Below are 14,713 nucleotides of genomic sequence, written 5' to 3' on the forward strand. Positions count from 1 at the left end.
GCATTAGTCAGAGGGGAATGGGTCTGGGTGGGTTACTCTTCGGAGGTTCGGTGTGGACTGGTTGGGCCTGTTTCCACATTGTAGGGAATCAAATCTAATCTAATCTGGTCCCCTCTACATTGGGAAGTTCAAACTCAGGTTGCATTACTACCCTTGCAATCTGTTTCTGCTTGTTTTTATACATGCCAATTTTAATTTTGCTATTTTAATGTTTTGTTTTGGACACAAATATTTATTATTCTGTCATTCACATCTACTCTGGACAAATCTTATTTTCTTGCTGCAACCATGACAACATATATTATTTGTTGTACTATGAAATCATTTTTCATTTAATATCTGCTTGCAGACTATTCTTTTATTCTTCCTTCCCAGATTGCTATCATGCCCTTCTTACTTGCACAAGGTCTATTTTATTTCCGTCTTCCTTCAATTCTGAAGAAGGGGCCTTGACCTCTCCATAGATATTTCCAGCCCTGTTGAATGCTTCTAGCATTTTTTTGATTTTATTTCAGACTTCCACGATCCAGTGTTTTATTTTTGCTATACAATGTTTTTGTTGTGCCTAAATCCACCATGCTTGCTTCATGAAAAAAAATACTTTTGGAAAGGAGTCAGGTTAATAGATAGTAAAATGTCTTCAAAATCTATTGGTGAGACAAGGTAAATACAATTAGATGATCAACACAGCAAGCTCTGTAACACCTCAAATAATACCATTTTTAGTATCAGTGGTAGAGACCTCAGACAAGGTTGTCTGTCTGTCTGTCACTGCTCTTGCTGAAAGAGGAAGCAAGAACATCAAACCAATTTAAAATTAGATCATATTTTAATATTGTGGAGATTTCTGAGGTGAAACAGTATTTTGATAATGCTAAGAACAGAAAATCTATTAATTTCAAGAAAGCAAATTAATAACAAATATTTAACAAAACAGTTACATAAAGGTGCACCTTTTTTCTCTCTTGTTCAGCTGAACAGCCATCCACAGAAATTCCTCCTAAGGATACACTTTGCAACGAATCAAAAAGAGGCTTGGCCAGATTCGTATCAACAATACCAGAACGAACAAGTAGGTCTCGCATATCAGTCAATATTTCATCCACAGAAAGGTTCTAGGATTTAAAAAACAGAAAATATAAATTTCATAATACTGTTACCAAGTTCTGGAATTCCTTCCCTAAAATGCTTCTTAAAATTAATCGCTTAAACCAAAACTTCAGTTACCTTAACTACTATTGCTTCATGAGATTTACTGACCAATTTTGTTAGAACTCTTGTGAAGTATCTTGTGATTATTTAATACATTAAAAGGCACTGCATAATGCAAGCTATTTGTTTCTCCTAGAAGCATTACCTATCAGTTGCACCAAAACATTGATGAAATCTTCGTTACTACTGGTTTCTGACAAATTAAGTTGGTCATGTGGATAACCCCTTTAAGGCTAATGGGAAATCAATAATTAATCTCCTTGTGGTGTCCATCAATGCTCTTTAAGTCTTTAGGAGAGGTGGGCACCGTGGGGGATACAGTGTTTTATTTCCCTCTCCAACTCCATTCTGATTTAGTTTTTTCCCAGTCTGCCGATCCCCTCCACTTTAATGGTCTCATTGCCCATAATGGGTTTTACATGTAAGTAGTTAATTGACTGCATGGGTGATTATTGGTGGTGTCTAATAGTTAAAAATAAAAAAAGTCAGTGATTTGGTGCAGGGAAAAGCCATTCAATTGTGCGTTATAAAATTACTGATTGCAAAAGCATAGCAGACCCAGAACTCTTGTGGTGCAGTGGCTATGTCCCTCCCTCTGAACCAGGAGGCCTGAGACAAGTCCCACATGCTTAAGATATGTGCTATGACATCTCTGAACAGGTTGATTGAAGAATATATTTTAAAACTGTAAACCCACTTGGGGTCTTGTGGTGTAGTGGTAGTGTCCCCGCCTCTGGTCCAGGAGGCCTGAGTTCAAGCTCCACCTGCTGCTGAGGTGTATAATGAGCAGGCTGATTAGAAAATGTTAAAAATAATAACGCAGACTCACCGCAATCTCTTTGATAGTTTGCACTGCCTATACTGGGCTTTTTATGTAAACCTCTCACTGGATGCATGGAGTGATTACTGGTAGAGGTTAATAATTAAAAATAAAAATAGTGAGTGATTTGATGGTGGGAAATTCATTTTAACTCTTCTGGATAAAAGAAAAAAAACTCATTCCCATAGGAGTCTTGCAGTGCGCTGGTATGTCCCTACCTCTGAGCTAAAAAGTCCAGATTCAAATTCTATCTGCTCCAGGTGGTGTGCAATGACATCTTAAAACAGATTGAATAGAAAATATCTCCAAATAAAACACAGACCCAAAGCCAGGCGACCTGGGCTCAAGTCCCACTTGCTCTAGAGATGTGTCAAATTCTGAACAGATTAATTAGAAAACATCTATCCTGAGGAATTTGAGGGGTCTTGTGGCAATGATATCGACCCTATCTCTGAGCCAGGAGGCCTTGGTTCAGGCTCCACCAGCTCCAGAGATGTGTCACAACATCTCTCTAAAGAAAAGATAAAATATGCACAAAATCAGGAGATCGTGGGTTCAAGTCCCAGACAATGTCATGACATGTCTGAACAGGTGGACTTAAAAAAAAACAAGAAACCCACCACCCACTCACATCGTCTGTAATGGGCTTCATCATGTAAACTTCTAATTGGCTGCACAAATGATCACTGGTGGTAGTTAATAGTTTAAAAAAAACAAAAAACAAGCCAGTGATTTGGTGGTGGGAAAACATTTGTGGATATTAAAAAAGTGCATAACCATTCAGGTCTTGCAGTGCAGTGATAGTGTCCCTGCCGAGTCAGAAGGCCTGGATTCAAGTTCCAACTACTCTAGAAGTGTATAACAACAACTCTGGGCAAGTTAATTAGAAAATACTTATTCCAAATAATTAAGTTCTTTTCACATGTAAATATGTATGAACTAACAACAAACGGCTCTCCTAGTTAAAGATTAAATTTGTGGTGCAGTGGTAGTATCCCAACTCTGAGCCAAAACTCCTGGGTTCAAGTCCCATCTACTCTAGGTGTGTCGTAACCACCCCGAACAGGTTGATTTAAAAAACAACATCCAGTTAAGGTCTTTGATGTAGTAACAGTGTCCCTATCTCTGAGCTAGGAAGCTTGCATTCAAATGTCACCTGCTCTAGAGGTTGTCATAACATCTCTGATGAGGTTGATTTTTAAAAAAGCAGACCTAGAATAGGGTTCTTGTGGCACAGGGCTCGTATCCCTGTGGAGGGCAAGGTTCAAGTCTCACCTGCTCAGGAGGTGTGTAATACATGTTTTAACAGGCTGATTCAAAAATAGAAAATAAAATCAGAAAAAACAAAAGTAAAGCACACCCTTGGGTTCTTGTGATGCAGTGGCAGTGTGTCTACCTCTGAGCCAGGATAGCTGAATTTAAGTCCTACCTGCTCCAGAATTGTATAAGATCTCTGAACAGGTTGCATATAAATACATAAATAAAGCAGACCCAAAGGTTTCTTGTGGCAGTGGTCATGTCCCTACATCTGTACCAGGAGGCCTGGGTTCAAGTCTCACCTGCTTCAGGTGTGTAACAGCATGTGGGAATAGGTTTATTGAAAAGAAAATCTGTAAAGCAGACCCAGAGTTAGGACTTGTGTGGTACAGTGGTAGTGTCCCCATCTCTGAGCCAGGAAGCCTAGGTTCAAGTCACACCTGCGCCAGAGTTGCGTCATAACATCTCTGAATATCTTCTTCAGGAGTGGTGCACATAAGATGTGCAATGGCTCTTGTGAGGGAATGGTAGTATTTCTATGCCTGAGGCAAGGTGGTCCAGATTCAAGTCCCATCTGCTAAGATGTGAAATAACATCTCTGAGCTGATTGATTTATAAGTGTTATATGTACACTATTCAGGGAATTGCTTCTGTGTAACTTTCTTTATAAAGCAGACCCAAATGGTTTGCATTGCCTGCAATGGGCTTTGCATGTAAATATCCAATTGGCTGCACAGGTGTTTTACTTATGGCAGTTGACAGTTAAAAACAAAACTTTCAGATATGAAAAGAATGGAACAGACCCAGGGATAAATCTGCAGAATTCGGTGCTGGGCTGGTACTATCCTATGAATGCCATGTGCAATCTACTTTGGTGCTCAGCAGTCAATGCTATTCCTTTCCAATTGGGCTTCCTGAGTTATTACAGTCACTATACTTGATGCTGAGTTTCTAATTCCTGGGACATTGGGATTACGAACCCAAATCCCGTCTCACTGAATTAGATACAAAAAGAGAAATTGCGGGGGAAGCCCAGCACATCTAGCAGCATCTATGGAGAGAAAACAGGGTTAACATAGAGTCCAATGATCCTTATTCACTGATTTACATGCTTCAAGTTAACATGAGAAACATTAGCACTACCAAACATACCTGTGGAGCAGAGTCAAAGTCAGTTTCCCAAGAATGGTGTAGACAGATGGTTAATAAAGCTTCCAGAAGCCTGATACTATGGAGTTCCCATTTCTCCTCTGTTGTACAATGTTCCTGTTCCACAACATTCCGATCTTTTGGAATATTATCTCCAACAGCAAAACTCTGTGCATCCAGTTGGTCTCCAAATGTTGTTTTCTGAACAAGTTCAGACTCTGGTTTAGCGGACTTCTCACAACTGCTGATATCTGACAATTCTTTTTTGGCCACCAGACTTGATGGTGAATGTGTGTCAATTTCCGATTCCTTTTGATTTTCACACAGAGTAGACATATTAACTTGATTTGCTTTTACGTTATCTTTCCTTGAGCTAGAGATCTGTTGAATGATCATTGTCATCAGTCGACGACAGACCCCCAGGCCACCAAGTTTATGGAATTGTTTCTGGAATGCTATACTTTTCAGGTAGATACAACGACATGAAGACCACACATCTGCTACTTGCCTGATCCGCTCTTTCGAAGGCAAAACAACATTATCCGGTGACAAATGAGGAAGCATGTTGCTCAGAGGCTCATTGGCTGTGCTATCGTAGCCTGAGGTATCTTCAGAATCATTGGCAGACTCATGATCAGATTCAGGCTCTTGACTAATGCACAGGAATGCAACACAAAGAAACAAGTTTATTACGTTTAAGTTGATGTCAATGATTTGATCTTTCTTCTTTTTGGGGTATGCTTCTTTGAGCACAGCATAAAACTTGCTTAAAGTTTGTGGCATCTCACTTTTATGCTGTGCAGCACATTGGCTACTTGGAGTGCTTCCGGGATCCAAAACAGAGTCCTCTGCATTAGTTTCTTCACCTGGCATTCCTGCATCTAGCTGTTGATCCCCAAGGCACAGGATTAAGGTTTCAAATATGTTCAGTGCATAGGATCGAACGGAGTCTAGATATATTAGCTCGGTCATTTGATTTAATCCATTGCAGCTCAAAAAGAGGCCTCTGACTACCCTGTGGAAAACAAGCACACATTTTCTTTATACAAACAAGCTTTTCTAAAAGGAAAATAATTCAATATGTCATATTGCATTTAAGAACAGAAAGGGCTAGAAATTAATGGAGGTTCCACACCATCTGAAAAGAGAAAAAGCAGCCTGCAGTTTACCGAAACAGGGGAAGTTCAGTCAAAATACAATTCCTGTTTGAATATTTGATTTATGCTGTCACTTCAATAATTTATCTTTACTGTCAAATGAAGTTTAATAAAATGAATAGCATAATTTGATTTCAGGCATCAGTAGAATAAACAGAGTGATCATCTCTGGTTTAGACCTCAACAAACCACTGCTCTTCTTTGTATGCCATGATGTGGAGGTGACGGTGTTGGACTGGGGTGGACAAAGTTAAAAATCACACAACACCAGGTTATAGTGCAACCAGCTTATTTGGAGGTACTAGCTTTCAGAGCACTGTTCCTTCATCAGGTAGCTGTGGACCAGGATCATAAGACACAGAATTTATAGCAAAAGATCTCAGTGTCACGCAAGTGAAATGATATATTGAACAAACCTAGATCGCTGTTATGTCTTTCATCCTTTAGAATGGGTTGCAGGGTTTGGTTCATTAATATGTAAATTCCAGAACTTCTTTTCAGTCACATTCTCAAGATAACTTAAGGTTTTATAAAAAAAAGTGACATCTCAGTTCAGACAATGCATTAAAGGTGTGAACTTAGAGTCTGTCTGTATCCCAATCTTGAGCCAAACTGGTTCTACTGCCAAAGTAGGAATTTTAAAAATATTAAGGATTGACTGCTTGCAGATTGTGTGCTTTTTGAACAAACTAGAATTTATCTTCAATTACAATTCTGCAAATACAAATTCACCCCATAGCTGTACACGTATGTGCATGCATGTGAGGGGGGAGAGAGAAAGCGTGAATGCATGCATATGAGTGTGCACGTGTGAGAGCGTGCTTGCATATGTGCATGCTTGGTAGAGTGTATGTGTAACTGTGACGGAGTATAAGCCTGTGAGAGGGTGTGTGCCTGGATGAGAATGGGGGGAAGAAGGTGGGTGTGCGCATCTGAGGGGGCATATGTATGACAGACAGTCTGCATGAGAGAAAGTGCATGTAGGAACGTATGTGCACGTGAGAGAGAGTGTATAGTGCAGTGGGGTCACCTATAACGTGACATGAACCCAAGGTCCAGGTCAAGGCCATCTTCATGGGTACCGGACTTGGCTATCAGCCTCTGTTCGGCCACTCTGCATTGTTCTGTACCCCAAAGTCCACCTTAGTGAATGGTCACCTGAAGATCAGAGGCCAAATGTCTCTGACCGCTGAAGTGTTCCCCGACTGGGAGGAAACACCCCTGTCAGTCGATTGCTGCAAGGTGTCCGTTCATCTGTTGTCGTGGCATCTGCTTGGTCTCGCCAATGTACTATACCTCAGAGCATCCTTGCCTGCAGCATACGAGGTAAGACAACATAGGCCAGGTCACATGAGTACCTGCCGTGTATATGGTGGGTAGTGTCTCCACGTGTAATGGTGGCATCCTTGTTGACACTGACACATCTTGCAGTGGTTGCCATGACAGGGGTATACAAATGTTGTGGTCGATGTTGTCCTGAGGGTTGGGTAGTTTGCTGCAAACAATGGTCGGTTTAAGTTTCGGCAGTTGTTTAAAGACAAGAAATGGAGGCATAATAAAGGTCTTGGTGAGGTACTCATCCTCATCACTAATGCGTTGCAGGCTATGAAGAATATGGCACTGTTCCTCCACTCCTGGGAAGCACTAGACAACGAAGGGTACCCTATTAGTTGCATCCCACGTCTGTCTTCTGGGGAAATCATTATGGTTTCTCGCTGTAGCACATCAGAACTGGCAATCGATAAGTTGAGCATCATATCCTGGTCTTATGAGGACATCCTTCTGCACCTTCAGATTCCTCCTAATCTGAACAATTCCCATGTATGCGTAGGGCTTGTCCATTGGGGATAGCTGTTTTAATACGTTTAGGGTGCAAGCTAGAAAACTGCTGCATCGTGATGTCAGCTGTGGGTTTACAGTAGAGTTGCAGTAGAGTACTGAAGTGCCTGTCCTTGACAGAGATCCATGTCCAAGAATGACACCGATACTAAAACATAGTTCATGATAAGTTTGATAGTGGGATGAAACTTGTTGATATCACTGTGTAGTCATTCCAGTGACTCCTTGTCATGAATCCACAGGAAGAGAATGCTGTCAATATATCTGTTGTATAGTGCTGATTGGAGGTCCTGTGCAGCAAAGAAGTCTTGTTAAACTTGTGCATGAAAATGTTGGCATATTGGGGTGCAAATATGGTCCCCATGGCTGTTCCATGCTTCCTGATGAAGAATTGGCTGTCAAAAAGGTGAAAATGTTTTGGTCGAGGATGAAGCGCAAGAGTTGTACCATGGAGCCCAGAGATTGGAAGTTGTTGGTATTGAGTACTGAGGCTGTTGCAGTGATGTATCGTGGGGTATGCTGGTGTAGAGTGCTGAAACATCCATTGTGGCAAGGAATGTTCTCCGTTCAACTAGTCTGTTGGAGCAGAGTTTCTGTAAGAAATCTGTAGTGTCGCGACAGAAGCTGGGGGTCTCCTGTACAATGGGTTTCAAGATGCCCTCGACATAGCCAGAGGGGTTCTCACACAGGGCCCTGTTGAACGGCACAATGGGACGACGCAGTATGTTGGTTTTGTGCAACTTCGGAAAGCAGTAGAAAGCATCCCTACACGAGAAGTACGTGGGATGAGTGTGTGTAGGGAACTCTGTAGGACTGGATCAAAAGACTTAATCAAATCAGTTTAGTTCACAGGTGTATTCTTTGGTCTGATCAGACAGTAGTCTTCTGTAGTGCTCCTGGTTGTTCAGTTGTCGGTACACTTCCTTGCAGTAGTCAGTTCTATTCTGAACGACAATGGCACCTCCTTTATTTGCTGGTTTGAGGACAATGTTGCAATTAGTTTTGAGCATGGATGGCACTGTATTATGATCTGGTGATGTTTTGCTCTACCTTGTGGATGCGGCTGATAATCAGGCATTTACGCATTTCCTGACTGTTTGAGCATACGTGTCAAACCCGGGACCAGCAGTTCTCCAGAGGGGTCCAAATCAACTCCTTCATTGGTTGCTCCTCTATGGATATCTCTGACGACTGTTCCAGTTAATCAGTTGTCTCACTGGGATCTTTGCAGACATCTTGGAAAAATTCCCAGAGTCTCATGTGTCTGGTGAATTCTTCAGTGTCTGTTGTAAGACCAATGGGATCCATTTTTGTGGTGTGGCAGAAATTGAGCCCTTGACTGAGAACTTCAATCTCTTTTGGTTGGAGGGTGTGGCCCGATAAGTTAGCAATCAATTTCCCAGTGGTGATAACGTTTTCACCCACCATGTATGCAGCAGGTACTCATGTGACTTGGCCAATGTTGGGTATCTCGTATGCTGCAGGCAAGGACGCCCCAAGGCTTGGTACATTGTTAAGACCAAGCAGATGCTACAACAATGGATGAATGGACACCACACAATCGCCAGACAAGAACATTCCCTTCCAGTCAGGGACATTCAGCCTCAGACCTTCGAGTGACCATCCTCCAAGGCAGACTTCGGGATACGCAACAACAGAGTGGCTGAGCAGAGTCTGATCGTCAAGTTCAGTACGAGGAGGATAGCCCCAACCTGGTACCTGGGTTCATGTCACACTACAGGTGACCCCACTACACTATCAACTCTCTCTCACGGGCACAAGCACACATACTCACACAGTCCTAAATACACTCTCTCTCACACACACACATCCATAGATCCCCCACACATTCACCCATGCACACATCCTCTCACAGACTTATACTGTCAAACTCATGCAACCACTCTACCAAGCATGCGCATGCACATGCAAAAAAAAAACACACACACACTCTTTCCCTCACATGCACGCACACAAGCATAAGTCTATGGGGTGATTTTGCATTTGCAGAATTATAATTGCAGGCACATTCTATTTTATTCAAAAAGCACACAATCTGCAGGCAGTCAATGTAAGCAGTCAATCCATGTAACATTTTATGAATTCCTACTTTGGAAATAGAATCAGCCTGGCTCATAATTGGGATACAGTCAGACTTTAACCTCATACCCTTAATGTGCTGTCTGAGCGGAAATGTCTTTTTTTAATAAAACCTTAAGTTATCTCAAGAATGTGACTGGAAAGAAATTCCGAACTGAAATCTGCAACCCATTCTAAAAGATGAAAAAGAGTTAACAGCAATCTAGGTTTGTTCAATATATCATTTCAGTTGCATGACAGATCTTTTGCTATAAATTCTGTCTCTTATGATCCTGCTCCACAGCTACCTAATGAAGGAGGGGCACTCCAAAAGCTAGTACTTCCAAATAAATCTGTTTGACAAAAACTGGTGTTGAGAAATTTTTAAACGTTTTTGTATGGAATGAGATGTTTTAACAAAGGGGAAGATCTTCCACTGGTCAGACAGTCATTCTACAAGCGTAGAGGGCTTGTGGTACAGTGGAAGCATCCCTACTGCCAAGACATGATGCCTGGGTTCAAGTCCTATCCATTCCAGATGTGTGTAATAACATCTCTGAATAGGTTGATTAAAAAATAGTTGTTTTTTTGTATATCAGAGGTGTAAATGGCAACCCTGCTAAATTCCCATCAGCACATTCCAAAGGGATGGCTGGGAAATTGAATTTTCTAAGCAATACCACCATGCCTGGAACTTTACAAAAGTCTCTGCAGCTCATTCTGCTATAACGCTCATTTCATTAACGCAAATTTGCCGACTGACGAATTGGGGACACTGATTCTGATGCACAACCTTTTAAAACTTGTGTTGGCTGTAATACGATCACATTGCCAATACAAAGTGCTGTTTCTAAAGTGTGATTTTTCTATAATGTGGGGTTGCACAAGAATGCAACCATCATTTTTTTTTACATTGAAGACTTCAGATGGCTATGAAATTAAGTAAAACAGTCAATAGACAATAGACAATAGATGCAGGAGTAGGCCATTCTGCCCTTCGAGCCTGCACCGCCATTCAATATGATCAGTCACTATTACATACATAGTCTGACACCTAAGTAACTATTCGACAGATTCTATATATCTCACTCAGCCCTCAGGGGACCCCATTCACACTCCTGCTTCAACTAAATATCTCATTCCTCTTCCTGCCATTGCCAGCTCCAACCTGAACCCTGAACCTCACTCTCCAAACAATGCCACTGTCACCAGGTCCAACCCAACTTCCCAACCCACAAGGAGAAAGTGAGGACTGCAGATGCTGGAGATCAGAGCTGAAAATGTGTTGCTGGAAAAGCGCAGCAGGTTGATTGATTCCTGAAGAAGGGCTCATGCCAGAAACGTTGATTCTCCTGCTCCTTGGATGCTGCCTGACCTGTTGCGCTTTTCCAGCAACACATTTTCAGTTCCCAACCGACAACCCAATTTCCCCAGCCCCCCAATCTACGTGATACCTTATACATTGCACTCACGCACCCCAGCTGACACCCCAGTTTATTGGACTCTCCTTCCACTCCAGTTGGCACCCCACCCACTCACCACCCGACTTATTGAGCACCTTACCCAATAACCAATCTGTCACCCAAACCACCTAGCATTCTAATATGACTGATTATATTTTTCCTTAGTAGTTGTCTGGACCTTTAAATTTAGAATGGAAGCACACCTCCACATTTCTGAGGGAGATCTGAATGGAATCTCCCTTTCCTTTCACTAAAGAAAAACTGGCCGAAAATAATACGTTTCCAGGAACAGCCAAAGCCATTCAATTTAAACTCTACACATCAAGTGAGTTGCATGTCCCATTGGCGGCTGCATCTGAGTTAGAGAGATAAAATTGAGATTTTCTACATACCGGATATATCAAAGAAAGAAGAAGGTATATCTCATGTAGCCTTTCACTAATTCAACTGCACTGAACTCAAGGACAATAGAAAGTGTTGTGAAATTAGTAATAAACTCCGACAATGTTATGGTCAAGTTATGGTAAAAATCCAAGGCGCACTCTAACCTTGAAATGTTATCTACTTTTTTCTTTTCCGTATATTCACTCGTATCAGTATTTTCCAACTAACTTAGTTTCCAGCATTTGCAATCTCATTACACAACAGTTTTAAATTATAGTAGATAAAACTGATTCTAAGACATACATAGCATCCAACATAAACTTTGCCTCACCATTCAAATGGCCAATGTTTGGATAAAAGTTGTTACTTTTATCAATGACTTTTGCATTCAGATTTGGTAAATCATACTGTTATATCAAGAAGAATGCTGGACCTATAAAGACTGAAGTCAAGCTGTTATAACTTCCAGAGTGGCAGTGGGTAAATAAACATTGGTCAAATTTTAAACATTAGCTCAAGTAAAAATGTTTCATACTGTGGATAAATATGTTGAAAGCCTTGAAAAGCCTCAGGGTGCATCACAACTTATTAGAAAGAACTGCAAAGGCAAATTCGGATACAGCAAATCAAGAAAGTCAGGCAAAATGAGGTGAATGAAAGGCCTCAAAACGCACGTATGAACTTGCAAACAAGCACGGTGGCACAGTGGTTAGCACTGCTGCCTCACAGCGCCAGAGACCCGGGTTCAGTTCCTGCCTCAGGCGACTGACTGTGTGGAGTTTGCACGTTCTCCCCGTGTCTGCGTGGGTTTCCTCCGGGTGCTCCGGTTTCCTCCCACAGTCCAAAGATGTGCTGGTCAGGTGAATTGGCCATGCTAAATTGCCCGTAGTGTTAGGTAAGGGGTAAATGTAGGGGTATGGGTGGGTTGCGCTTCGGCGGGTTGGTGTGGACTTGTTGGGCCGAAGGGCCTGTTTCCACACTGTAATCTAATCTAAACTTCTTGACAACATTTGGGGAAACTCAGCAGGTCTGGCAGCATACATGGTGAGAAAGCAGAGTTAATATTTCAAGCCCAGTGACCTTTCTTCATAACTGAATTACTCCTTTCATTTTTGTAACATCTAATTAGTTATTAAAATGAAACTCTAATGTGACTTCAAAACACAAAAGTATGAGATATAATGTCTTGCTCACCTTGACTTAAAGAGTGAAGGCAATGTGTGCAGATGAAGCTGAAGGACATCCGGAGACAAACATCTGTTGTGATTGTTGTATACTTCAGTACAGGCTGTCATTATTCCCAGTTGCTGTGTTTGATGAGATAGCTCCACTCCTCTTTGAAGCACTGTATTAAAGATATGAGTGTAAAGTTGCCATTTAATGACAGCATTGCCTTTTTGTATTAGATGGCATATGTGGCTAGTAACTTGCAAACTCAGCTGTGCATCATCAATGAAGAGAAGATCTTGGTAGGCTTTCAAAGCTTCCCACATCCACATTTCCCTGGATCCTCCACTTGGCAGAATAATATCTGCTCTGTAAATAGGGTTGACAAGACTGGTTGAGGAACTAATGTTCATAAGACCTCCATGTAGAATTTCTGCAACATCAGGTATCTGGCTACTATCAACAGCACAAAGGTTACAATTCACTTGTTTCATTTTTACTGAAACCTCCTCACCCCCAAGCTGCTCAAGGATAAGTTTACTCAGAATACTCAAGATATCCTGCTGACAGTTCTTTAAAGTTTGTAGCTTTATGGCATGAATCATAGGGCCAATGATAGACCTTGGATCCATACAACAACAAATCCCCACAGCACGTATGCCTGATAAAATCTGTACACAAGTGCTACTTAAGCAAACTTTCTGAAGCAAGTGCAGACATTGGTGGGCACACACTGCAATACAGCAACAACGATCAGGATAATAAATTTCACCATCTAATGTCATCTCAAAAGGATTTTTGGACAGCTGATTTCTGAATGCTGCAACTGGAAGTCCAGACAGATTTCTATGGTGATGCATGAAGTGAGAATACACACATCGCCTGTGCCGCTTGCGTGTACAAACAGACTGATGGAGTTGTTCTGATTTTACCTTCTTGACAATGTTAATTATTTTCATGACACTACTAATTAAGGATTTGATATGCTCTGCTGCCTCAGTAGACTTGGGTTCATCTTTGGCAACCAATCTTTCCATCTGAAGCACTATTCCTTCAAACAACTCAAAGCCATGATGCTGAGTAAACTCATGGACAAGGTCCATAGCCTGACTGAAGGAGGGGGGATTGGAGGACGCTGTTTGTAGGGTACAAATTAAAATTTGCAATATCACTTCAAGTAGCTCTGGCACCAGCAGAATTTTGTGACAAGACCTTGAGAAAGAAAAATCTTCATTGAACTGGAAAGTCATTTTCAGTCGTGGGACAAAGGGATCTGTACATTTGTCAATGCAGTTCTTGACCTTCAATGTCACCCTCAACAAGTCTGCAATATTTTTCCTTAGTGTGTCTGGTATATTTTCTCTGCAATTTATGTCAACTGATAAAAGATGTAAGACAGTACGTAGAAGCATCCTTTGTACCAGGGCCGCAGGCTCTGGGGTCCATCCTGCAGCAACTTCCTCAGCATTAGATACAGCAGTGCAGCAGTTTCCAATTCCTGCCAAAAATTCCGTCAATGTGGGAACAACGTTCACAGTTAATGCTGGATTGTGATTTAAGGCCATGTCAAATTTGCAAACTTTTTCTAATAGAGACAACAAAACACGACAGAGATCAAATGGAGTATTTTCCGACTTATTCAACATGGAGGACTCCATATCTGTTTCTTGCAGCAAAGCAGCAGCACATTCTAAACTTAAGTCATGCTGAGCAACTTCTCCAACTTTTAAAGATGGCAGAAAACTGTCTTTGGAAGCATTACAGTCCTCTCTTGACTTGCAGATTACAAAAGGCTGCAAAGTCTGCTGTCGTCTTTGTCTGATCATGACTGAACTCTTGTCATCTGAATTGGTTTCAGAATCAGATGTGGAAAGTGCTGTTTTCCTGGCTTCCCTCAAAGAATAGCAGTGAGTGTTTCTACGTTGTCGTCTGGTTTTCCAGTTGCTGGTGTTGCATTGTGATGGTACCTGAGCATATAAAACTGAGCTTCTGTCTGGGATGAGTGTTGCTTTTTCCTGAGGAGATTTACTTGCAGAATACTTGGTCTCTTTGGTAAACAATAGGTGTTCTAGTGCAGATAGGTTATAATCTAAAAAACAGAAAAACATGATAAACAGCTATTATGCAAAATGTTGCTAGACCAGATTGTTTGTTTATTTAAAAAAATATTTTAAAACCATCTCATC

The 14,713-nt window shown here is 41.4% G+C and overlaps 1 protein-coding gene across 3 annotated transcripts in view; it reads right to left on the reverse strand.

The window, feature by feature from the left end:
• The window catches only part of lyst (lysosomal trafficking regulator), a 369,211-nt gene that overhangs the window by 211,251 nt on the left and 143,247 nt on the right, over positions 1 to 14,713 (reverse strand). For all 3 annotated transcript variants that reach the window (XM_072559529.1, XM_072559520.1, XM_072559538.1), the window contains 3 exons: positions 12,555 to 14,616; positions 4,442 to 5,453; positions 954 to 1,115 (listed from right to left, as the gene is read on the reverse strand). In XM_072559529.1, the coding sequence (XP_072415630.1) occupies positions 954 to 1,115; positions 4,442 to 5,453; positions 12,555 to 14,616 (3,236 nt within the window). The remainder of the gene's footprint in view (positions 1 to 953; positions 1,116 to 4,441; positions 5,454 to 12,554; positions 14,617 to 14,713) is intronic.

Source organism: Chiloscyllium punctatum, chromosome 3 (genome assembly GCF_047496795.1).
Source record: "Chiloscyllium punctatum isolate Juve2018m chromosome 3, sChiPun1.3, whole genome shotgun sequence".
NCBI classification, from domain to species: domain Eukaryota; kingdom Metazoa; phylum Chordata; class Chondrichthyes; order Orectolobiformes; family Hemiscylliidae; genus Chiloscyllium; species Chiloscyllium punctatum.